The sequence below is a fragment of the Talpa occidentalis genome, unplaced genomic scaffold (genome assembly GCF_014898055.3).
Source record: "Talpa occidentalis isolate TD23 unplaced genomic scaffold, MPIMG_talOcc4v2.1, whole genome shotgun sequence".
NCBI lineage: Eukaryota > Metazoa > Chordata > Mammalia > Eulipotyphla > Talpidae > Talpa > Talpa occidentalis.
This window is the reverse complement of record NW_026555331.1, coordinates 143,361,940-143,386,389: the sequence shown is the minus strand read 5'-3', so window position 1 is coordinate 143,386,389 and position 24,450 is coordinate 143,361,940. Positions and strand designations below refer to the sequence as shown.

At 51.1% G+C, this 24,450-nt stretch overlaps 1 protein-coding gene across 1 annotated transcript in view; it reads left to right on the top strand.

Moving 5' to 3' along the window:
• Positions 1 to 23,865, top strand: part of SLC13A4 (solute carrier family 13 member 4) — a 33,300-nt gene extending 9,435 nt beyond the window's left edge. Inside the window, exons 3-16 of the mRNA XM_037513954.1 lie at positions 3,619 to 3,755; positions 5,274 to 5,446; positions 5,809 to 5,863; positions 8,247 to 8,286; positions 8,775 to 8,852; positions 10,868 to 11,052; positions 12,180 to 12,299; positions 13,372 to 13,473; positions 15,277 to 15,378; positions 16,108 to 16,205; positions 16,401 to 16,525; positions 18,972 to 19,133; positions 20,349 to 20,486; positions 22,535 to 23,865. Of these exons, the coding sequence (XP_037369851.1) occupies positions 3,619 to 3,755; positions 5,274 to 5,446; positions 5,809 to 5,863; positions 8,247 to 8,286; positions 8,775 to 8,852; positions 10,868 to 11,052; positions 12,180 to 12,299; positions 13,372 to 13,473; positions 15,277 to 15,378; positions 16,108 to 16,205; positions 16,401 to 16,525; positions 18,972 to 19,133; positions 20,349 to 20,486; positions 22,535 to 22,672 (1,653 nt within the window). The 3' untranslated portion in view covers positions 22,673 to 23,865. The remainder of the gene's footprint in view (positions 1 to 3,618; positions 3,756 to 5,273; positions 5,447 to 5,808; positions 5,864 to 8,246; positions 8,287 to 8,774; positions 8,853 to 10,867; positions 11,053 to 12,179; positions 12,300 to 13,371; positions 13,474 to 15,276; positions 15,379 to 16,107; positions 16,206 to 16,400; positions 16,526 to 18,971; positions 19,134 to 20,348; positions 20,487 to 22,534) is intronic.
• Positions 23,866 to 24,450: the final 585 nt, after the last annotated feature.

Genomic DNA, 24,450 nt, shown 5'->3' with positions numbered 1-24,450 from the left:
TTTTGGCATTGGGCTGGAGAGAGAGCAAACCAAAACATAAAAGGCATGTTATGGGATTTGCAGATGCTGCAGAGCCTGATGGTGACAGAATTGATGCTGACAGGATGAGACAATGGAGTGAAACTGACAAAATGAAGTTTAATAGGATAAATAGGATGTGTGAAAAGGACCCTTGGCTCTTCGCTGAGGACTCAGGATGAGTCAGCTATCAGTCCAGGCAGGCAGCCACAGTTGTCTTTGCCAGGCACTGTGGGAGGTCCTTTAATCCTCTGTAAAGTGTTGACTGTTTTTATCTTCTCTTCACAGTGGAAATGAAAGCTCAGAGAGGTTAAGTAGCTTACAGGAGGTCACACAGCTAGTTAAGTAACAGAGCCAGGATTTGAACCCAGACTTGTCTGGTGCCAGAGCTTGCTCCTAGCCACTGGCCAATATATACTGAACTCTTACCTATAATTAATGAACAGAGGTGTCCAGAGCACCAAATTCTACATGGGAACTCATTCAGAGATGGGTGAGATATCAAAACTCTAGAACAAGAGTCACAAGAGGAATGAAGAAGGCTCAAGAGGGGGTTGATTTCTGGCTTCTGCAGCTCAACTTATAAAACTCAAAGGGCTAAACCAGAACCAGAGTCAAAGCATCTTAGGGACGATGCCCCCCTGTAGAAGGAACACTGTAATGGTCTGCCACGCATGGTCCTGGCATTCCTGTCCCTGGAAGTGAAAGCCCAGTGACAGGCCCTGAGTTGGGGTTGACAACCTCTGTCCTTGGAAGAATACAAATCAGGGGGTGAGAAGGTGTCTGAGTCACACCAATTTACCCAGCAGAAAGGGTATTCATAAGAGGCACCAGTCACCCTGGATTGGGTCTGGCAGGAATGGTAGCCTGTTAGGGGGCTTAGCTCTAGAGGGCACAGGGCATAAGAGCTTGTCCAATAGCATCAAGTCAGGTGTCCAAGAGCATGCAGCTCTGCACTCCCCAAGCCATGCTGGATTGCTATACTCATCACCACCCTCTCAACGCAACCTCCTTGAGTCAGGTCTTCTAAAATACCTCTGCTCCCCAAGTCCAGGGATTTGACCTACCTCATACTATGAAGCACAAAGGGCAATAAAACCGCCCATGCAAATATCACAAAGCCCAGAACTCACGGGAGTGGGGCTCATTTGAGAATCTAACTTCTCTTTGCAAACACGTCTAACAAGCTTCATTATCTAGATTCCCAGTGCACAGTTCCTGGAGAAAGTAACCCTCGTGACATTGAGTAAAGCTTCCCAAGGAGGGGAATCTTGCTTTTCTGCCTCAGAAGGCAGAGGGGAAGAAATCCCCAGTTTTAGGAAGGTCACGGAGCTGGAAAGAGAGGTCCAGGCACCCCCCCAACCTTCAGGATCCTGGTGACGCTACCGCCTCCCTCTCGGGGGCCTCATCTTGGCCCACAGTCACAGCCAGAAGCCTTCCTGCCCCTCCCAGGAATCCCCACTCTGCCCCCAGCCCCTTGTCCCGCAGAGCAAAGGGCCTTCTTTGCTCTCGGGGAGCATTAGTAGTGACCATGTCCATGAGGATTGGGTTTGGGGACCAGAAGTAGCTCAACTGGAAGCAGAGAGCTCTTCTTCCAGGCTATGATCACAGGAAGGGCACATGTTCTCCTCATCAACCAGACACAAGGGAATCTCCTGGGGGCCAAAGAAGAAGGGGGGCAATGAGCAGGTTGCCTTTGTGTTATTGAAGTGCACCGCGCAGTTTGAAAATCCAATAATACTGAAAAGCCCATAATGAAAACCAGCCCTGCTCGGCCCCCAGGACACCCCCCAACCCCACCACCACCACCACCAAGTCCCACCTCCCCGACCCAGAGTCAATAACTTTCAACTCTGGTAACTGCTTCTCCTGGTATTAAGCTCCACATTCCTATATCTTATTCGTAGATTAATTCTTGAGTTGTCACTTTTTAGCCATTATCAGCTGACTCCCCATTCCACCGGGTCAGGACCTGTTCTCTTATCTCTCCCAACCCTCTCCCTCCATCTTCCCCGTAGTGGTGCAGCCCAACTTGTGTTAATTCAACAATCAAGTTTAACAGTTAACTCAACAATCAAAGTAAACAGCATCAGCTGCAAACACCACTTGTATCATCTACATTTCCTTCCCTGTCCAATCTTTATTTCTCCTGCAGTTAAAACGTTTCCTATTTTCTTACTTTAAAAGAGTTTCTCAATTAGACATTAATTTTTTCTATCTTTTCCTCTCATTTTCTATCACAGTCCATTGTTGGGAACAGTTCTTGTGTATGTGGCAAGGATGGACTGAGCCTCTTCTTTTGCATGTTATTCTACTAGGTGTTAAGACAGAGAAAGCAACGCGGTCCTTGGCCATTTGTAGCCTAAGGTTTAGTTGAAAGGCAAGAGAATACATTAAGAAATAAATAGTCCAAGCATGAAGCAATGATGGCAGCTCTGTGTTGTGTGAAATTAGTGGAGCCCACAAGGAATGTTCTGGGGTCACAGGCTAGAGTCACAGGAAGTTTTACTGGCAAGCAATAAGCTGTAAATATATGGAATATTTAGGGGTAAAGAGCCAAAATACATGTGACTTACTCTCAAATGGTTCAGAAATCTGTGTGTGTGTGTGTGTGTGTATACATATATATATATATAGAGAGAGAGAGTGTGTGTGTGTGTATGGGAATTCCTGAGCTGTCATCATTATGGGAGTCTTTGGGACTTTGGAATTATTTGGAGTTATTGAAAATTTTTAAGGCAATTATAAAGACACCTTCAAGACCTCTATGCTAAGGAAGGGTAAAATTTAAGCAGAAAATGATTATTTGTTCCATTTGTAGCAGCCCAACAACAACAAAAAGAATCAACCTAAGTGTTCAACAAAGGAAAATGGCCAAATAAATTCTATGGTGCATTATGCAAACATTAACATGAATTTTTTCAATAAATTTAAGTCTCATAAGAAAAGGATCTGGATACAACTTAAAATGCAAGAATGCTGGATCTAAAACTACACATACTATGTAAATCTAGTTTTGTGCCTATATAGTTTTAAAAATATTGAAGGGATTTTAAAATATTCAAATTAAAATATTTAATTTAAAAATACTCAAAAATATTGAATTTCTTTTTAAAAGATTTTTTTTAATTTATTTATGCATACAAGAGCTGGGGTTTAGGCCAGAGGGGTGGGGCGTGAAAGAGAGAGTGGGATGCAGAACAGGTGCATCTACTGAAATACACTGCTGAGGGGAGCAGCGGGCGAGACAGGAGAGGTCTGCTGAGCCATGTGGGTCACCTCCGCGGCCGGGGATCGAACTCATGAACTCATACCTCAATGGTTGGCAATAGCTGGATAGCCCTGAGACTTTAACCCTTGCCACCAGGGAGGCCCTGGGGATTTTATTTTTTAGGGGAGAAGAATATCTATTCTATAAGTTTCCTGGCCCGATTAAATAAAATACTCTTTGTAAAGCCCCTAGCACAGCCTGCGCAAGGTAGCGTGTCTGTTACATGCACAGACACGTCCATCGGCCCGTCATTTAATAATCCTCATCTCCCCCAGCGCCGGCTGGCGGGGCGGGCAGGGCGGGCCCGGGTGACAGCATGGCCTCCACAGGTGGCGGCCGAGTACTTCAAGAACACCACGCTGCTGCTCGTGGGCGTCATCTGCGTGGCAGCCGCCGTGGAGAAGTGGAACCTGCACAAGCGCATCGCCCTGCGCATGGTCATGATGGCCGGAGCCAAGCCAGGCATGTAAGTCCGGGGGCGCCCCGCTGCCCTGCCCCCCACCCCCAGCTTCTGGGCTGGACCCCGGGTGGATGCCCAGGGCAGGCTGCTTTTCCACCCAGAGGGATGGGTGGTGCCAGTGCCTCCTGCTCCCACCGCCCTCTCCGGGGTGAGGGCCTGTGACCACAGGATAGAGATTTGGCTGTGCCTTTGCTGGCATTTGTTATCCCAATCAAAATAGCTGACCTGAGCACCCCAGAAGCAAGAAAGCAGGGCATGAAATGTGAGGTGTTCGGTAGGTCAAACAAGGTGAAATGACACAAATTGCTTCCCAGTCTTTTTGGGGTGACCAGGAGGACAGGAAGCAGGTGTCTGGCCTGTCCCCTGTCCCTCCTGAGCTTTCGCTGCCGTGGGCCTGGGGCACAGGCCAGGTTACACGGTTGCCCTAGACCAGAGTCTCCCAGCCTTCGGCTCTCTGCTGCCAAGGCCGGCGGGGAGCCCGGCCTCGGGGAAAGTGTAGGAAAGACTGTGTGAGCCTCACTGCTGCTCCACTGGAAAGCCGGCCTTGATCTTCCCTTTGGAATATTGTATTCCTGCCCTCCTCCTAGCTGACGGCCCCGATCCTGGGAGTCAGAGTACAAATAACGTGGCCTTAGCTTCTGGCATTAGTCGATTAGATGGATCCCCGTGACGCTTCCTCCATAAGCTGCGCCCATCTCCCCTCAACCCTAAGTTAACTCCCTCCCTCAGTGACCATCTCGTACCCACACCCAACCCCCTGGGCACAATGGCGGCTCATCACGTTTCGACTCAGCAGTCTTTAAACCTCAGCATTCTAGCTTCAAGAACATTTCACCCCCGTGTGTTTCCACATCTCTCCGTTGGCCTCATCCACGCTCACAGGGCACGCTGCTTGTGAGTGCGTGTCCAGGGCAGGACGCTCCTGGCTCTAGCAGCCTGAGCTGATCGCCACGGGACTGGGGCCGACCCCAATGTAATCCACACGCTTGCTGGCCCCAGCCGTGCAAAGCCCATCTTCCACGTAAAGGAATAAACACAGGTGTCCAGAGATCGGTTCAGCTCACAAGATGAGAACCCCGTACAAGCGCATTGCACGTTTTCAGAGTCAGGGAGAAATAACAGGGGTGCTCCCTTCCTGGGGGATCCCTCCATGCGCTGACTCTGAGATGCCCTCTGAAAACGCACACGGTGGCTGGGGCACCTCCATGACTTGGGCGGGTAACATACTAATGTCCACAGCAAGAGACAAGCAGTCGGGGTCAGGCCGAGGCCCAGAGTTGGCTACCGAGGCCATTCACTTAAGCAGAGCTTTTTTAAGGCCACTAGCCCATGAAGTGTGATTTATTCACTCAGCAGATATTTACTGTCTACTCTGTTCCGAGCCCTAGGAGTACAAAGGTGAATGGTGCCCCTGATTTTCTGGAAAAGCTCCAGCTGCAGAAGGCCAGGCCAGCGCCAGGGGTCCGCAGGAGGCCCTGGGGATGGCCGCCTGGTAATGTGTGCCCGGCCCTCCCTGCCTTGCAGGCTGCTGCTCTGCTTCATGTGCTGCACCACGCTGCTGTCCATGTGGCTGTCCAACACGTCCACCACGGCCATGGTCATGCCCATCGTGGAGGCCGTGCTGCAGGAGCTGGTCGGCGCCGAGGAGGAGCAGCTCGTCGCCAGCAACTCCAGCCCCGAAGAGGCAGAGCCCATGAGTACAGTTTGCTGGAGTCCCCCCCACCCTTGACTTCTACCCTCCTCTGCCAATGCTCCCCAATGTGGTGCCACTGCCAGGACCCTCTTACTTGTGTCCCTCCCAATCTTCTGCTACTTCCCTGCCCTCCCCTCCAGCCCACGCCAGCTCTGGTAACTGAAGCCACCTTGTGCCAATCCCCCCCAATCCCAGCTCCTCCTCCTCACTTGCAGCAGCCACCTCTGCTCCTTTCCGCTAAATGCTCAAGGGGTGTGACAAGCCCATGCTCCTTTCTCTTTGAGACCCAGCCCTGAGCCCCTGCCAGGGCTGGAGGGCCAGCTCCAGCCCCCCACATCTCACTTCCTGCTGTCCTTTGTGCTGCAGATCTTGATGTAAACAACAGCCAACCCTCTCTGGAACTCATCTTTGTCAATGAAGAGTGAGTATGACGCCCCCCCCCCCCCAGACAGAGTCCTGCAGGCCCCCTGCAGAGGTCAGGAATGCTGGGCTCAGCCCCTAAAACAGAGGGGTGTCTTGCCATCCCACCCCCTTCACCGGCCTGATTTCCCCTCCAAACCTGAGAGCCACTTGCCAAGATCTTGAGCACAACCTTAACCACAGGGTATCGCAGAGATGACTAAAGAGAAAAAGACAATACCAGATATGAGAGGGGGTATGAATTATCCATGCAGCTACCCACTAGCATTGCGCTCCACTGATGTCCCTCTTAGGAGAACACATTAACTGCAATATACCGACATCATGGATGTCTCTGGAGACCTCAGAGAATCACAAAGCATTTTATGGCTGTTAGCTAAGGTCTTCCTAGCTCTGTATCTTGTTAGATATGGCAAAAGAAAATGAGCTAACAGGTGGGCGATGAGAAGACAGTCAATAAGAGAAGCAGCAGCTAGGACAGGAGAAATAAAGTCATGAATACGGATGTGAGGTCGGTCCACTAACAGCTGATTCCTTTTGGAGATCTGGCACCGATAAGGAATCTTCCAGGTGTATCCCACGGTGAATATTCCACTTTAAATGTTGGATTTGAATTAGAGCTCAGCCTTCCAATGTGCCCTTGTTGTGCAAAATACAGAACTCAGTTGAGCGTATCAGCAGATGGAAGGGGGTGGACACACGCAGCGCCATCAGGAAATAGCTCTAAAGTGTGACCCTTGATATCTCGGGCAAATCCCTGAGATCTTCTGTTCCTTTCAAATATTAGGACGATCGTAGTTTCAGACATTCCGCAGTCAGTCCAGACTCGTATCCAAGCTTCAATCTCTGCCCCATCTCCTCCCTGCTCACAGCCACCCCTGTCGGCCTGGGTCTGCAGAGTAGGAGGAAAAAGCCAGTGGGGGCAAGAGTTGACAAGTGCCTTCTCTCTCCCCTCCCCGCAACTTCATCTGCTGCTTCGGACCTGCTCCAGGGTTAGGGCAGAGGCTTCAGGGTGCAGATAAGATAAAGGGCTGCAGGTGTTGTAGGGTGGGGTTCCTGCCCTCCCTGAAATTCAGATGCCAGCTCTTTCACTGGTCAGGCACCTACCTTCAGGGTCTTTGGGGTGTCCCCTTGGGGCTGCCTCTGCATAGCCCCAGGCCTGCTGGTGGGAGATAAGCAGGTGTGTCCCCCACCTGACTCCTCCACTGCTCTGTGATCTGAGGCTCAATCTCACAGCCCCTCGGGAGCTGCCTCTGCCTCATGGGCAAAACTGTTCAAGATGGCCCAGCTACCTTTGCGTTTGCCACGCCCACCCGGGCCTCAGTGCCCTGGAGAACGGGCAGTGGCTCCTCCCACTGCAGCGGGGCTGTTCCCCTCACATGGGCCTCGTGGGCAGCACCTCACTGGCCTCCTGCTTTTGTTCTTTTCCCCATGAATCTATGTATCTCCGAACCCCAAAGCCAAAGCTCATGTTGTCCCTGGAGCTCTGTCCGAGGGTGTGGGAGCAGGGCTGTCTGCGTGTGAGGAGGCCAGTCTCCTCCTCGGCTGCCTGCCCGCCCCACCTGACTTGGGGGGGGGGAGGGAAACATCCCAACACTACGCCCCTGCAGACAGCTCTCTCTCCAAAGAATCTTCCTGCTGAACCCCATTAACAGCTTGTCCTTTCCCTGACGTAGCCTGGAGATGGGTGATGCCACAGGACCCCGAGTCCTGGGGGGGTGTCCAGCACCTCTCCTTTGTCTTTATGGCGGGTGGCTCCAAGCGCCCACTGTCCCCAGCATTAAGACCAGTGGAAACAGCCGTTTGCTCCTCAGCGTCAGTCAGTCATGAGACAGTTAAAGCCTCGCCTGCCTCTCTACTCAGGCAAAGGCTGGGGCACAACAGGTGTGGGGGGGGACTCAGTTGACTGTCCTTGCTGATCAGAAACCCCTTGCTCTCACCAGCCCCTCACCAGTGCAACCCTCCACTTTACAAGTTTCTCTTTCTAGAGAGTGACCCTCACCGGCTCAGGGGCCCAGGCACCCCAAGCAGACAGTCTGGCCGGGGTGGCACCAGCACCAGCGCCCTGGTGCCCCCGGGGAGTTAGAAACGCTCACTGGGGAACTTCCTGTTGTGTCAGTGCACCAGGGACCTGTGAGGAAAGTCCGTATTCCAGAGCTGGCCCGTCATGTCAGCTGCAGGGTGGGTCAGTATCCCTGCGAAGGGAATGGTGCCCCGGCCTGGGGAAACAGCAAGCTCCTGCCCCCCACATCCTGACAGTGTCTCCAGAAGGCGAGGGTGAGTGAGGCTTCTTTGTAGCCTAGAAAATCGGAGACTAGAGAAGTCGCTTAAACCCACACTCAACACATCCATCTCACGAAGTCTGGGCCTTTGCTTTGTTCCAGCACCTCGACTGCGGACCTCACTTCTCTGATGCAGAACAAGGTATGGCCTGGGGCTTCTGCAGAGGCCACTGGAAAGCCCTCAAGATAACTCAGGGGCAGAGACCCCAGCAGCCACGCTGGACCCCAGAGTGTTTTCAGGAGCTACTGTGGGGGTTTCCCTTTAAAAAGGCACACATTTATAGGGGAAAGCAGTTACTTGCTCACCCTTGGGCCTCCAAAACTGGTTTCCTATTTCTTACATCAATTCCAATGGATGGGACTCTGATCGGCCCAAACTGTGAACTTTGTTATGGTGAGATTTTTTTTTATTTCATTTTCTTCATATTAAAGGAAAGTGAGGGGCTCTTCTTAGCTTTTTATAAAGTTACAGAAGTCCAAGCTCTCCTGTATGGGCAGAGCCATGTGCAGCCAAGTTTTGAAGTGGGGTGCCTGTGGGCTGGATGGGGACCTGTGGGACGGAGGCCTAGCGGGGTATCCTGTGAGGATGAGTCGGCTCTTCCTGACAGGTGACGTCCTTTGTCCCCACAGAACCTGAACGGCGTGCCCGCCATCACCAGCCCTGGCAAGACAGCAGGCCCCCCAGGCAAGACGCAGCACCTGTCTCAGGTACGGGAATGGCGCCTCCCACCTGAAATATTTCCCAGAGGACACTGGTCATGAGGGCCCCGGGCTAGCGAGCTGTCACCAGGCCCCTTCTCCCCAGCAGGTCTGGGGCTGCGTGTGCCCGGGGGATGAAACATCCAGGTCGCTGTTGACTTTGGAAGTCACCCACTGCCTAAGCCCCATGTCTTCAACCGTGAAACTGGGGGTTGGGTGGTCTGGATCACAGGTGTTCAGACTGATCCTCACAGGTGCTTCAGGAGCACTGCGGATATTTTACTTCCATGTCCCAAGAATGTTAAGGCAAATGCTTTTCAGTGCAAATAAGGAACTTCCCTAGTACTATTCCACTGAAACAAAATGCAGAGATAAAAAGGATCTTGAAATGAGTGTGAAATAACAGCTGTCACTTATAACCCTTGATTTTCAAATGTTTATGTTCATCAAAACCATTCCCGTGGTTTAGTGTCCACCAGCAGCAGCACCAATGACGGGCACCGTTTATCTTACACATATTCTCTGGCTAACACTGTGCTAAGCACTTTCTCTGGTCTCGCCTCTGCGAGGCAGCGATTTTGAACTCCATTTTTGAAGCTGAAGCAGAGAAATAAAATCACATACCCAAGGCCTGGGAGCTAGTGAGGGGGGCACCCCCATCCAAATCCAAGTCCCTCTGCCCATGCGTGTGACTCAGTTGTTTAACTGGCAGAGGTGTGCTAATTAAACGCTACATTGACATGTTAAGTACTGAGTCAAAGTCATCAGATAAAAGGATCATGGGGCCTCTCTGGTGGCGCAAGGGGTTAAGCAACGCACTATGAAGCAATCCGCAGCCTCTGCAGCACAAATTCGATCCCCGGCCCTCCAGGGAGCAACCCACATGGCGCAGCAGACCTCTCCTGTCTTGCCCGCTGCTCCCCTCAGCAGTGTATTTCAGTCAGTCTGCCTGTTCTGCTCCGCGCTCTGTCTCTGGTGGATCCTCTCACCTCCCCCCCCCCCCCCCCCGCCGCATCTCTGGCCTGTGCCCAGCTCTTGTATGCATAAATAAATAAATCTTAAAAAAAAAAAGAAAAGAAAAAAGGATCATGGAAGCCACTGAATCAGAGATTCTATATCAGGTCACTTCCAGCTCTGATGATCAATCTGGAAGATTTGGAAGGGCCCAGACTGGCCTGGGCCCTCCTGGAAGACTGGCCAGGGGTTAAGGGCTTGGAGAAAGGTGGCAAGGTGGCCTGTCCCCATGGTTTTCCTGCAACCTACCTGGCCTAGTGGCCTCCACTCCAAGCCATTCTTAACTCCAGTGAAGACTCACAAAGGGGTGGCCAGGCCTGGAAGGACAGATGGACACTTGCTCCTTTAGTGCACTTGGGACTAGAGGTCAGCAGCCTCTGACCCTGAAAGGCCATCACCTGGACTAAGCAGCCCCTGAGAGGACCACAGCAAGGTGGAAGCTGGTGTGCAGGAGGGAGGAGAAGGCAGCAGGAAGAATGGAGAAAAGAGTAAAGAAGGACAGGAGAGAAGCACACAGCCTGCCCCTGCCCGGTGGCAGCCGGATTCTTCCGCGACCCACGCTTGCCTTGCGGTCATCTCCCCCAGGGGACTGTCATCCACCTGCACATGGCACGGCCATCCCTGGGGGTAGTCACACATGCAGTGGGGAGCGACCAGTTTTACTAGACTTCAAGTGAAAAACAGAGCGTGTCAATACCAATAAAAATGTCAGTAACAGAAATACCAGCTTAGTGATCCCTGGGTGCCAGGTTCTGTGTGTCCTCAGAGCCTTTTCATCTCTTTGCTTCTTCTTCACAACTCCCCGGCCGAGAAAAGGCGACTTTACCCACTTTATAGACGAAACCGTGGCCGGGAGGGGCTGCCCGGTTTGTCAGATGGAAGCCCTGAGATTGGGGTTTGTCGCTCTGACTCCCGAGCTCAAAGCCTGGCCGTGGACCCCGGGCACCCAGAGTCGCGTGTTTGGCGCGGCACAGCCGGGCTGGGGTGAGATTCACTGTTTCCCTTGGCAGGAAAAGGCCCGTGTCCCGGCCCCCCGCCCCAGGAACCAGGAACTCGGCAGAAAGTACAAGTCCCAGCACGACCAGATGATCTGCAAGTGCCTCTCCCTGAGCATATCTTACGCCGCCACCATCGGGGGCCTGACCACCATCATCGGCACCTCCACCAGCCTCATTTTCCTGGAACATTTCAACAAGTGAGTGATTGGCGGGCGACTGGAATGGACGACTCGTCTGCTGTGACTCAGGGACTGGGAGCTAAGGAGGCAGCAGGAAATGGGACTGGAACAGCGAGATGTGACCAGAGGAGGACTCAGGGAGCACCCCCAGGCTACAGGAGGAAATGCCTCCACCCAGAGGGGACAGTGGGGGCGCGGGCCTGGGCAGGAGCTGGAGCACCCCAGATGCAGGAGGCTTCCCAGACAAGCACAACAGTGTGTAGGAGGGTCCGAGGCGGGAGGCAGACAGATGAAAGGAAATGGCAGAGGGCAAAAGGCCGCCAGGGAGGGAGGTGGGCAGGTCACGAAGGGCCCACAAGGCCCCGTAAGGAATCGGGACTTCACCCAGGGCCTGGGGCGCAGCTGAAGAACTTTAAGCAGGGAGTGAGGTGAGCAGGCTTAAGGTTTCGAAACTCAGGCTGGATGAAATATCGGAGAATGGTCTGGAAAGAAGCGAGTAGCAGGAGGACAATTCAGGACACAGCTGCAGGGGCGGGGGACAGAGCTGGTGGCGGCCTGACACCCGCGGCGGCGGGAGGAGAAAGGGTCAGCACGGAGAGATGAGAGTAGACTTGACTGGATTCGGGAGAACCTGAGGGCGGGAGGAAGAGGAGGAGGAGGGAGGAATAGGAGGGAGGAGGGAAGAGGGAGGAGGAGGGAAGAAGGAGGGAGGAGGAGGAGGCCCAATGGCAGTTTAAGGTCTAAGGAGCCTGGCCCTGCGCGTCACGGAGTCCTCACAACTTGTAACTCCGTCCTGGCTTCCAAGTTTCTGCACTTCAATTTCTGGTTGGCTTTGTGATTGGAAAATTAATTTATGCACATGAAGAGCAGTAGCCGGGGAGGGGAGGAGGACTCTCCTGAGAGCGACACTTGGTGAGCGCCGCTGTAACTGCTCAGACGCCTGTTTTAGCTCATTTCATCACTCTCGGCTGGCTTGGAACAGTCGCAGCCGTCAAACAAGGGAGCGCTAGGGAATGTTTTGCTTGTTAGCACCCTCTCTCTGCCCTGCCGGGTGTCTGCTTAAGGAGCATTTAGCTCAGTGCCCCTGAAACTCCACAGAGAAATCCACCCTTTTCGGATCATTGACCTGGTTCTCTCCTCTCCAGCCAGTATCCAGCCGCAGAGGTGGTCAACTTTGGCACCTGGTTCCTCTTCAGCTTCCCCATCTCCCTCATCATGCTGGTGGTCAGCTGGTTCTGGATGCACTGGCTGTTCCTGGGCTGCAAGTGAGTCCTGGGGCCCTGCCAGCCAGACCCGAGGCTCTCCTGTCCTCCAGGGCCAGGGCCAGGCCTCAGGGCAGCTGCCTCCTGCGAGACATCCCGGAGAAGGCAGTGCAGCCAGGCTCGCCTGTTGTAGGCCCCTCTTACACACGTGAGCTCTGCTTTTCATAAGTTCTGCAAAGAAACGGTCCTCATCCCAGTACCTGGCTGGAGGAACTGTTGGATGTGAAAAGCCTGCACTGGGGAGTGTTCACTGTACTTTCCTGGCTCTCAGAACAGAGTGATTTGAACTCTAAGCAGAAGTTGCCTTACGCTTCATTTTACAGACATGAGTGATTTGACTTAGTGGGTGTCCAGCACATGCACATGTCCCTCAAGGCCACGAGGCAGACATTCCCCTGCCATCTTATTTCTAATATTAATCCACTTAGTATGCCTTTTCTTCATAACCATCAGTCTACCCAAATTTGATCAGTTTTATGCACACAAGGAAGATACATATGATGTTTTGCTACTAGTCAGTAGAGCCTAATTCTCCCACTGGTCAGAGAATGTTCTATGAGCTTTTTTTTTTTTTTAACTCAGAAGCAGTAGTCAAATCAGTGTTAGCTGTATACTTCTATCCAGTTGCCAAGAGAAACACAACACCCACTTCTACCCTGCATGAGTCCTATGTCTAGACAGTTGAACCCACAAACACCTGAGTGTGTGCAACACACAAACATATCAGCCTCTGAACACGTATACATCACTTTGAGACTCACTTACGTGAAAGGCAAGTGTGTAGAAACAACCCCCCCACCAGCACTTGCACAAGACCACTTGCACTTCACACCAGTACACCACAGATATGCCCAGAGGGATTTCCGGGCAGGCGTGGGGAATGAAGGCTGGTGAAGGGCTCTGTAGTGGCAGGTGAAAGTTACACAGTCGGTGGGGTCAGAGGGACAGAGCATGTGGGTGGAGAGGAGCAAAGTGACCACAGCAAGTCAGCTGTTTGATACTTGCTGAATATTTGTTCTTCTTTGGGCCTCACAAGTCTGTTTTCTTTATTCTTCTACCCATTCTCCCTTCTCAGCTTTAGAGAGACCTGCTCTCTGAGCAAGAAGAAGAAGACCAAAAGGGAAGAAGTCTCAGAGAAGAGGATCCAAGAGGAATATGAGAAGCTGGGAGACATTAGGTATGAATCAGCCATTCATGCTCTTCTCTGCTCCAGAGAACGCGGCAAGTCAAGCGGGCAGAGCCAGCCTCGCTGGAGCCTAGGCGCCAGAGCCCGGCTGGCCCAGATTCCAGGTGGAATCTTTGCTACATTCAAAGTGCAAGACACAGCCATGGCCCGGGGTGGAGCTGGTAGGTGGGCAGCCGGAGAAAGAACTCGGGAGACAGTACAGCTGCCCTCTTGAGAAGGGCTGAATTCCCTCTAAAGTCAGCAGCCCACATTGCTAAAGGGGCCACAACAGCTCCAGTGGGCCCTGGGTGGGAGCTGGCGGCATTGTGGGGACTGTCAGGCAGGAACAAACAGATCAAAGCCTCCAGTCTGAGAAACCCTCCCAATACTCGGTAGCTTCCCCACAGAGAGCCCGCATTGTTAACAGCATTTCTCCAGGCCTCCCTGGTGGAGCAGGGGGTTAAGCACCATACTAGGAGGCAATCCACAGCCTCTGTAGTGCGAGTTCGATCCCTGGCCGGCCAGGGAGCAACCCACATGGCGCAGCAGACCTCTCCTGTCTCGCCAGCTGCTCCCCTCAGCACTCTACTTCAGTCAGTCTGCCTGTTCTGTTCCCCACTCTGTCTCTGGTGAATCCTCTCACTCACCCCCCCTGCATCTCTGGCCTGTGCCCCAGCTCTTGTATGCATAAATGGATAAATCTTTTTAAAAAAAATCATTTCTCCTATAACTGGCACGTGCAGTTCTGGCTGCGTGAAAGGGGTCAGGGCCAAACTGTTTTTTAAAACTTTGGTTTATACAGGAATACATATTCATTGTAGAACACTTAGAAAACAGAGGAAAGTAGGGCCTTCCTGGTGGCGCAGCGGTTGAGCGCTGGGCTGCGAAGCTGCCCACAGTCTCTGCAGCACCGGTTCGATCCCCGGCCGCCGGCGAGGGTCCCACATAGCGCGCAGACCTCTCCTGCCGCCCGCTGCTCCCCTCAGCAGTGTACTCTGTCAGTCTGCCTGTTCTGCTCTCTGCTCTGGCTCTGGTGAATTCTCTCACCGTCCACGCCTCTGACTGTACCCAGTGCTTGTATAAATAAATAAATAAATCTAAAAAAAGAAAACAGAGGAAAGTATAAAGAAAAAATTAAAATTGGCTTCTATTCCTAGCATCCCAGTACTAACTGTTAATAACTAATAACATGATGTGCTCTTCCATGTTTTTTGAGGTTAAACTTATGTGTGGTTTTATAGAATTCAGTCCACACCGTACACTATGTATCCTGCCTCTGTCCACTTAGCATTAGACTGTCCGTAGGTCCCGGGTCATTCCCTCTGCTGGGGAAGCATCACTATTAGCTGTGTCTCATGTGAAGCCACAGTTACATGGAAACGCACTCAATGTCATGGACTGTCAATGACATGTAAGTCGTTTCCATTTCGTCGTGCCCAACTGTTTAATAGGCAAAGGTTCCATGTGCATTTCTGGTTATTTTCTTAGCTGAGAAGAATGATCCTGATATTTGAAAACTGCCTCAGAAAGGCGGCCCCACCCGCGTACCCACAGCAGGGTTTGTGGTGCCCGTTTTGCCGCCTTCTCCTTGCAGGCGGTGTTCTCTTTCCCTCCTCCTCCAAGCGTCTCCAGTAAACATGGGTGACGTCACACTTTCTGGCATCATCTCTGCCCTCCTCCCACCTCACCACCTGCCCTTCACAGGGGCTAAGCCGTCGCCGAGTTTCATGGCCCTGGTATCAGAGCCCTGAACACAGGAGCCTCCCGGAGCAAAGTGGAAAAGTAATGCCCGGAGGCCGGTCTGTTTTCTTTCAGTTACCCTGAGATGGTCACTGGATTCTTCTTCATCCTGATGACCGTGCTGTGGTTTACCCGGGAGCCTGGCTTTGTTCCTGGCTGGGATTCTTTCTTTGAAAAGTGAGTGATCGGAGTCCTCCTCAACAACCCTGTCACCCACACTCTTCAGACAGTTGCCCGGGTGTCCCCTCCTAGACTCTTAAGAACCCCAGAAATACTTCGTTCCTGGGAAGGCCCCCCTTGGAGGGAAGCTGCAGTGTGGTGTCGGGAAGAAGACAGTCTTCGGAGTCCCGGTAGGGGGCTGGGGCTGGTGCTGCCACCTGCCAGATTTGTCTCCACCTTGGTCTCGTTACCAAAGCTCTTAGAACCTGTTATTTCACAGCTTGTCATGGGAGTTAAGGGAGAAAATGGCTATAAAATAAAATGCCAATCATGAAGAGACCGTGGCCACGGAGTGGCCAAGGCCTGTGGCAGGGAAGGCTCCTGTCCCACTCAGTACATTCCCAAGGGCTCCCCATTTGAGGATGACACACTTGGAGGTGTTCTCGAGGAAGGTCGACTCATCCTTTTCGAGTCTCTTTTCTCTAAATAATTCCTGACCATTCCTTCCGATGGGCCTGTGCGTTACTCTGAGACCTCTACCCCAGCCAGGCCCTGCCTTCTGACATCATGCGCTGCCCAGAATTCTTCCAGGGGAGAGCATGGCGGCTACTGCCAGGAGTCAGGTTGACAGCCTGTCTGAACTAGGTCCTGGAAAGAGGCAGCGTCTTCTGACAGACTCCCCCTGACTTTGTGCTGCCCCCCGGACCCCCAGACCTCCACCTCCAGCCCTGCTTGTCTCTTTGCTAGGAAAGGCTACCGCACGGACGCCACGGTCTCTGTCTTCCTTGGCTTCCTCCTCTTCCTGATTCCAGCCAAGAAGCCTTGCTTTGGGAAAAAGAAAGATGGTGAGAGGTCAAGGTGGGAGGCTGGGGCTGGCTCTGGTCAATCCTCAAGTCATTATTTTTGGAAGGAGCTCTTCTGACTCCCCGCAAAATAGCAGAGCTGTCTCCCAACTCACCCGGAGCATGATGGGCCCCTGGCCCCATGGATCCGCCTGTTAGGATTCTGCTGCTCAAGCTCACTGTCTGCCGGCACCGCAGGGGAGAACCAGGAGCCCTCACTGGGGATGGAGCCCATCATCACGTGGAAGGACTTCCAGAAGACCATGCCCTGGGAGATTGTCATTCTGGTGGGAGGAGGCTATGCTCTGGCTTCTGGCAGCAAGGTAACCCTTGGACTCTTCTTACCGGGCTTTTTTCCAGTCACCCTGCCTACCAAGTCATTCCAGCCCTGGGAGGGAAGACTGAGAGGCACTGGCAGAGGGAAATGTTCACCCAAGTCACAAGGAAGCCAGGATGGGAATCCTGCCCCACTCTGGCCTCTAAGTTAGCGCCACTGGGATCAGAGAGGCAGGTGAGCCGCGCCACCGTCACGGCGCAGGGCGCTCGCACCTCATTCACAGACCTGCACAACCACAAGCAAATGAAATGCTCCCCCATTCCCTGATTGGGAGGATTGCGATGAGCATGCTTAAAGAGGGCTGGTGGGAAGTAGGTGAATTTTCTAGTCAACCCTTTCCAAAATAGAAAACCACCCTAACAGCGAACCAGATCAAGAGTCACAGTTTCTCCCTCCCTCAGTGCATTAACCCATTCTAAACATGGCTCACCTTTGGCCACTCAGGGGTGTTGGCCAGTGCTACCTGCGTCACTGACGTGAAGCTCACAGAATCCTACACTAGGAAGGACACAGAATCCCATCTCCTGCCCAGTGAGATTTCCCTCCACAGGGAACATAAAAACAAAGAACAGTTCCTTTGCCTTTAGCTCAGGCCTTCTGGATGTCTTCCGATGTCGGTTCTGGCCCTGCTCTCTGGAACCCTCACCTAGGTAATAATTATTAAAATAGACCCAGGCCTCCCTGGTAGTGCAGGGGTTAAAGTCTCATGCGATCAAGCTATCAGCATCCACTGCAATACGAATTTGATCCCCAGCCAGGAAGCTGACCCATGGCGCAGCAGACCGCTGCTCCCCTCAGCAGTGTATTTCAGCAGATCTGCCTGTTCTGCTCCCCACTCTGTCTCTGGTGAATTCCCTCACCCCCACTCCAAGTCTGGTCTATACATCAGTTCTTGTATGCATAAATAAATAAAAATAAATCTTTTAAAAATAATAAAAATAGATCCTTCTAGATCAATTTTTTTAACTGAAACTCCCTAGTGGTGGCACAGTGGTTGAGCGCTGGGTTGCAAAGCTGCCCGCAGCCTCTGCAGCGCCGGTTTGATCCCTGGCTGCTCCCCTGCCTCTGGAGGAGGGTCCCACATGGCACGCAGACCTCTCCTGCCGCCCGCTGCTCCCCTCAGCAGTGTACTTCTGCCTGCTCTGCTCCCCGCTGTGGCTCTGGTGAATCCTCTCACCCTCCCGCGCTTCTGACTGTACCCAGTGCTTGCATAAATAAATAAATCTTAAAAAAAAAAAAAAAAAGAATGCAATGTAGTTGCAGTTCATTATTAAAAAAAAGAAAAGAAATAGCGCCCCCTCACCATGCTGGTCTAGCTCCTCAGAACTCATTAGTTTGCCCTTGGTCTTATGCACACGTGGCCCAGAGGTGGAATGTCTACTACAGAGTAGTCATAGTAATCAAATGCCTTCTCTCATCTATGAGCCAAGCACCAGAAGTATTTTTATGGAAAGTTTTACAAGGCTTCACTGGCACACATGTCAACATTTATAGTGAAATTGCAGTCAAATAAACCTCTCATTTATTAACTATTATTAACCATTATTAAGTTCACTCAATCCGGCATATACACTGTCAGTATTTCTAATTCCGAGTTCAGGATATCATATTTGCCTTTACTGATTTTCAGTTGTTTCTTCTGGCCTATAGTATCCTTTTTATTTTAACCAAAATTACTGTCAAACCATTACAGCTCTGGAAGGGAACTACAGATAGTATAGTTGTTTTTTCTATAAAACCTAGTGACTCTACCAACTTTAGTAATTCAGGAACAATATATGTGATTCCTACTGAGTTTCATAAAATTTCAGAGTGCTTGGCTTTAATGAGGAAAAGCCAGTGTAAAAGGTTTTCATGTTGAGAATTTAAAAATTTACCTTTGTTGTTTTTTCTAAGTTTGCAGGCTAATTCATAAGTTTATTTCAAATTATAAATAGTTCTAGAAAACAAATAGTTGCCAAGAAGTCATTAGTTAGGTTACCCTCTACTATTCACAAGTGATAAACTGAAATTGATTTCCAAAGCAGAATTATCCTTAATTACTCTTGGCAATCTATGGAAAGAGAATTCTTGATCCGATGCACAGAACGAAAGCATTAGAAGCTGGGGAAAGAGTTATGAGACGGAAGTTGAGGGGCGGCTCTTCCCAAAGTTCTCCAACCCCTGCCAGCCATCCAGGCAAAGTCTTCGAAGGGTGACAGCATTTCAGGTGCATGGCTCTCCATGCGTGATGGTGGCCAAGAAACCCTAAGACTGAATGTCATGCAACCACAAAAAAAGAATGTTCTGGGCTACAAAAATGATTTACTCATAGAAGTCAAGAATGCTGCTGGGTCCAGTCTCCCAGTCCCGCCACAATCTTGACCTCCTGGAGTCTAAGAGAATGTCCGTTTCCACCTTTCTTCTTACTGTGCCACCTTCTCTGCCTGCAGAGCTCTGGCCTCTCCACATGGATTGGGCACCAGATGTTGTCCCTGAGCAGCCTCCCGCCGTGGGCGGTCACCCTGCTGGCATGCATCCTGGTGTCCATTGTCACAGAGTTTGTGAGCAACCCAGCCACCATCACCATCTTCCTGCCCATCCTGTGCAGCCTGGTGAGTTCAGCGGAGTCCCAGGGGTCCAGGTGGATGCCCCAGGGGAGCAGCACTATGGCTGCGTGTTCTCCTGGACATTGCCACAGTCGTCACTGATGGGTATTCAAACCAGAGTTTGAAAAATTAAGTTGATAAGTAAATAGCTATATTACAAACGACAGCAAGGGTTCTAGAAACCCTTTTCCAAAACACTAGGTCAGGGTAGGGGCAGCCTGAATAGAAATAAGGATAGAGTAACTTGCAGCCCTAGGGTTCCAGTTCCCTAGAATCATCAGTTCCCTACAATCATCCAGTTCCCTACAATCATCCAGTCCCTACAATCTACCTTTCTCTCCTGACATAAAACCCAACAACAGAGCTGGAGAAATAACTACAGAAAATGGAGGCACAATGCTGCCCAAAGTACACTTGGATGCAAAGCTCACGCCCACTGCTGTCATTACCACCTCCACACCATTCCACTGTCTAGGAGGTTCTAAGAACTGAGAGCAAGGCCAGCCTCGATCTCCCTCCTCAGAGTATGAGTGGACTAGGCGGGGAGCAGCAGCAGGGTCTTGGCCTGGCTAAGCAGCCGTGAAGGTAACACGCCAGGCACACCACTGCCCGGGACTCAGAATGTGAACAGGAACCTGGGTAAGGGAAGCGTCTCCCCAGTCCCAACAAAATGAACCCCCTGCTCCCCCATATCACTCTCTTTGTTCACTGCTCCTCCCCCAACTTCTCCCTGCCACCAGCTGGTGTGAGTGTGGGAGCTCGCGGAGTTACACCTTGACAACACTGGGAGCAAGACCATGGCGGGTTCAAGTTCACTACATCAAGCAACACTTCAGTGCTGGATCCCACGGATGAGGGATTCCTTACACTTCAATGAAAGCAGCTTATTCGTGAGATTAGTGTTTGAAGAAAGAATTTCTCAGCTAATGAAAAAAATCTTAACATCACTTCCTTAGATTAGTACCAACAAGTAAGAAACCCCTTCTAGGAAGTAACTCAAAAGCCCACGTGTCCATGGGGAGTGAGTGAGCTGTGAGGCTCCATCTATCTGACCTGGAAGCACTGGATGTCCCGAAGGGCAGTGATTTCACTCCCCAGCTCAGGTGTCCAGCCGAGGTTAGCCAATACCACGCCATCCCTCAGCATGTTTATGAGGTAAAGCACAGGGAATGCAAGTCCAGTGTCAACGCTAATGTTTCTGTGAATTCTCTCTTCTCCTAGTCTGAAACGCTGCACATTAATCCACTCTACACCCTGATCCCAGTCACCATGTGCATCTCCTTTGCAGTGATGCTGCCTGTGGGCAACCCCCCCAACGCCATCGTCTTCAGCTACGGGCACTGCCAGATCAAAGACATGGTGAGTTGTAGGCGCCCGCCTCCTGCCGGGCCAGCCACCAGGACAGGGAGGACCGGCTCCACAGCCTTCTGAATTTTACTCTTTTGGATGGTGCCCCTGGCCTGCAGCACCCAGTCTGCTGTGGCAGAAAGAATGGTACTGGTGAAAATGGTTGGGGTTGGTCCATAAGCACCGAAAATAGCAATTACATGACCCTCTCAACGCTCAACCTTCCAAACCTCTCTGGGAGGAAGGCGGTACATGCACAGACACGGCTCCCACAGACACACACGTGGCCCGGCTTGCACGTCGCTGCCTCAGTTTCTTCATTGGACCGGTGGGGATACGCATTCAAAAAGCTACTGGTTTATTCACAGAAGGTGAAGTATAGAAATTGTAGAAACCTAGGCTGAATGATTTTGTAAGGACAAGACTCACAAAATCCTCCTGAACTACCCCTTGGCCGGGAGTCCCAGACGCAGCCATGGCTTCCGCCCGAGTCCATTTCTTTCTTTTCAGCGGGGCTCATAAAAGATCACTTTGAAGAGATGTTTTACTGGTTGTGGTGCTGGGTATACCCACCCTCGGCTCCTCACCTTACACTCTTAGCTCTGCTTTTTAATCTTCAGGACTGATTGGGGGCTGAGAGAAGGATGAAAAATCACAACACAAATTGCTGCAGCCTGGGTAAAATCGGCTCCATTCACTTTGCTGAGGGTCGAAAATTTTTTTCACAAGAGCCCAAACTCACCCTCCGCAGCCCTCTAAGTCGCCAGTAGAGAAAGGAAGAAAGAGCCTCAGGCTGGTAGTGGACATTCAGATCCTTTCTACCGTTCAAATGCTTGTCCAAGTCACTGCAGTACTTCAGGGAAGGGGAGTCAGTCACCCCACTCCCCCTTGGTATCGTACTGTTTGCTTATACTGAGCTTTACCTCCATCTCCTGTCCCCCCGCTTCCTGTGCAGGAAGTCTCCAATATTCCCTCCTAGTCTTCTAGAGGCATCGCGTGACAAGTGAGCTGGCCCTGGGTCCTACCCCGGCGGGGGCACTGACTTGAGACTGCGGTGTCCTCTCCTGCTAAGTGGGGAGGTTCACACCAGATGTTCTATGTGGTCCGGCTCGTCTCCAAATTCGGCTCCTGTAGAACCTGTTTCCTCCACACATACAAGGGTGGTTCTCCACACCCAAAGCCCAAGGAGACCGGGATGATTAATAAGCCCAGGATTTGGCCAGAAAGCAGAGAGGGGTCGTGTCTAGTCATTGGTTTGGAACGACTGCCTAGTGTTCGCTTCTCCCTAACCACTGCATCCGGCCAGTGCGCTTTGCTGACTCACTGGTGGGATGCACCCACCCTCACGTACATTTTCCACCTGGCCCTAGCTCTGCATCCCGTCCTCCCTCATACATCCCCCTCAGCCTGCGTGTGTCAATGCTATGGCAGAAATGGAAGAGGTGACATTCCCTCAGAAGAAAACAGCAAAGCTAGCATGCTTGTATCACTTTTCTGAGGGGCTGAGCAGAGGCAGTCGACCTGTTCCCCCAGGTGAACCCAAGGCCCACACTTCCGTAACTGTTCCTTGAAAAACCAGGTAACAGTGTCAAAAGCTTCACAGAACACAGCATTCCAGACACACACACACATCTTCCCCGTATTTGTGAGCACATTAAAGTTTCTGAGACTTTCTTCCTTTAGAGAGATCTGGCTAGTTTAACACATTCCCTTATCATGCAGCCATCGACACCTATTTTAGCATAACTCTTCTACCATCCCAAGACCCGATGTTCCAAGTACACATCTTATAGGCCTGGACCGCTACAAGAGCAGATGACTCTAATCGCATTCCCAAGCCCTCCCTGCCTTTCCCGTCCTTCAGTTTGATGTCACCCTACAAGGAGACACTAGAGAATGCCAGGCAATGACAGGAACAAATGGGCACAGGCAGGTGGGCATGAGCCCGTCAGGGGTGAAACTTAGATGGGGGAAGGTGAGGGGGGAGTAGTTGGGGAGCACTTTGGGATCCAGGCTGCTGCTTACTCAGGGTGACTAGGGTGTGCTGGTTTGTCCCACAGGTGAAAGCTGGCTTGGGGGTCAATGTCATTGGCCTGGTAATAGTGATGGTGGCCATCAATACATGGGGAGTGAGCCTCTTCCACCTGGACACTTTTCCGGCCTGGGCCAAGGTCAGTAACATCACTGATCGAGCCTAACACAAACGGGCAACCGGCCAAAGGAACTGCCAGCGCCCAGCGGAACTGGACTCACCAGAAGCACATAAGCCCCACCAGAACATTCTGCCACCTACCACTTCAAGTGAAGCACAGAAGCCTCCAGCGACCAAAATCACCTTTAGATGTGTCTTCTCTGCCCTCTTTCCTTTGCCTTTCTTTAGCTCAAGAAAACCTAAAATCTTTCTCACTTCCTTTAGTCTCCCCAGTCAATTCTTTCTGAAGGCAGAAAGAGAAACCTTAGTTGCCCCTCAGAAGCTGGCTAGCCTCACAAATTGACTAGCCCCAGTAGGTGTGATGTTATTCTGAATATCATAGTCCTTTCTTAGGAGGAGCAGAAATCCAAATGATCCTACCTATGCACAGATAGTAAAACAGTGACATCTCCCCTTTTGGGAGAAAAATCTCACCCAGAATTTGAGACCTAACATTAGCTGCTTTCTCTTATGTCTTCTATCTTAAGTTCTCTCCACAAAAGGCGATTCTCAGTGTGTCCTCTTTGTGGCAATCGGTACTTTTTATCACTGCTCTGATTCCTTTTTAAGCATTTCCCTTCTGTGACTTCTCTTTACCTTGACACCAAGTTCCTGTAAAGAAACAGTGTTCCCCTTTGGAAAGGGTCTGGTGCTGTTCTCTTTGTTAAAGGAAAAGGAAGTAGAGAAAGAAGACACATTGAGATTCGTATCTCTCTCTTCATTCATCGCTATCAAGACCACTATATTGGTTAAGTGTTGGGAGGGAGAAAAAACTTTCTTACCTGTCATATTAAGGACCCCAACACTATAATTAGACTCCAGCGCTAGTCATGATACTCGACTGGCTTTCTTCTAGATGTAATGGGTAGTTCATTTCTGAGAAGATAAAGTACAGAAGGTCCAAACATATCAGTCACCTTCTACAAGTCAGTGGGAGGTGGGGAGATGTCTTCTGTGTCTTGAAGACCCCAGCAAATACACAGTAATCTGTAACCGCCCAATAAATGTTTTCAGAAAATCACTTTGGAAATCAAGGTCTCCTTCCTCCTAAGGCCCACGCCACCTTTGCCCTGGCTGTGTGTCTGGACAGAGCTCCAGACCCGCCTGTGTGCCAGTATCCCACATTTCTGGCTTTCCCTATCAGTTACTCACTAAGTACATCTCACAGGGAAAGGAGTACCCCAGGGCTATTACACTCTTTTAGTTGATTCTAAGTTACTATTGATAGCATGTACAGTTTTCCCACAATAATTTATCAATAAAATCACTCTTAGTTTTCTCAGTACCTGAGAGTTGTGAAGTCTCTTTTCTGACGGTCAAAACGCGCATGCTCCCATCACAGCGCATGCCTGACCAGGTTAACCAGAAGATTAAACTCTGCCCTGACAATTAGTTTCAACCACATTATCTGGCCACTATAGAAGTAAACACCTAAGGAGCCGCAGTGAAATACCAGGATTAGACACACCCAGCTGGTTTTCTCATGCAGCTGCAGGTACTTTGCTTCAAATGGTTCAGAGTCCAGGTGTTACTCCTAGTGTCAAGGCAGGCAAGTTTTCGGAGGCCTGATCTGACAGAACATAGGCACAAAGCCTCTAAGCCAGACAAAAGACAAAGGCACAGATGACTCGGAGTAGAAGTAAGTAAAAAGAGAAAGAAAAGTTGACTTTGAATGAAGTGGATTTAAGATTATTGACCCTTCTTCAGCTATTTGAGAACCTGACTCACTCCCAAAGGGAAAGCAATCAACTGCCCACTGCAGTTGCTGCCAGGCGCTCCTAGGAG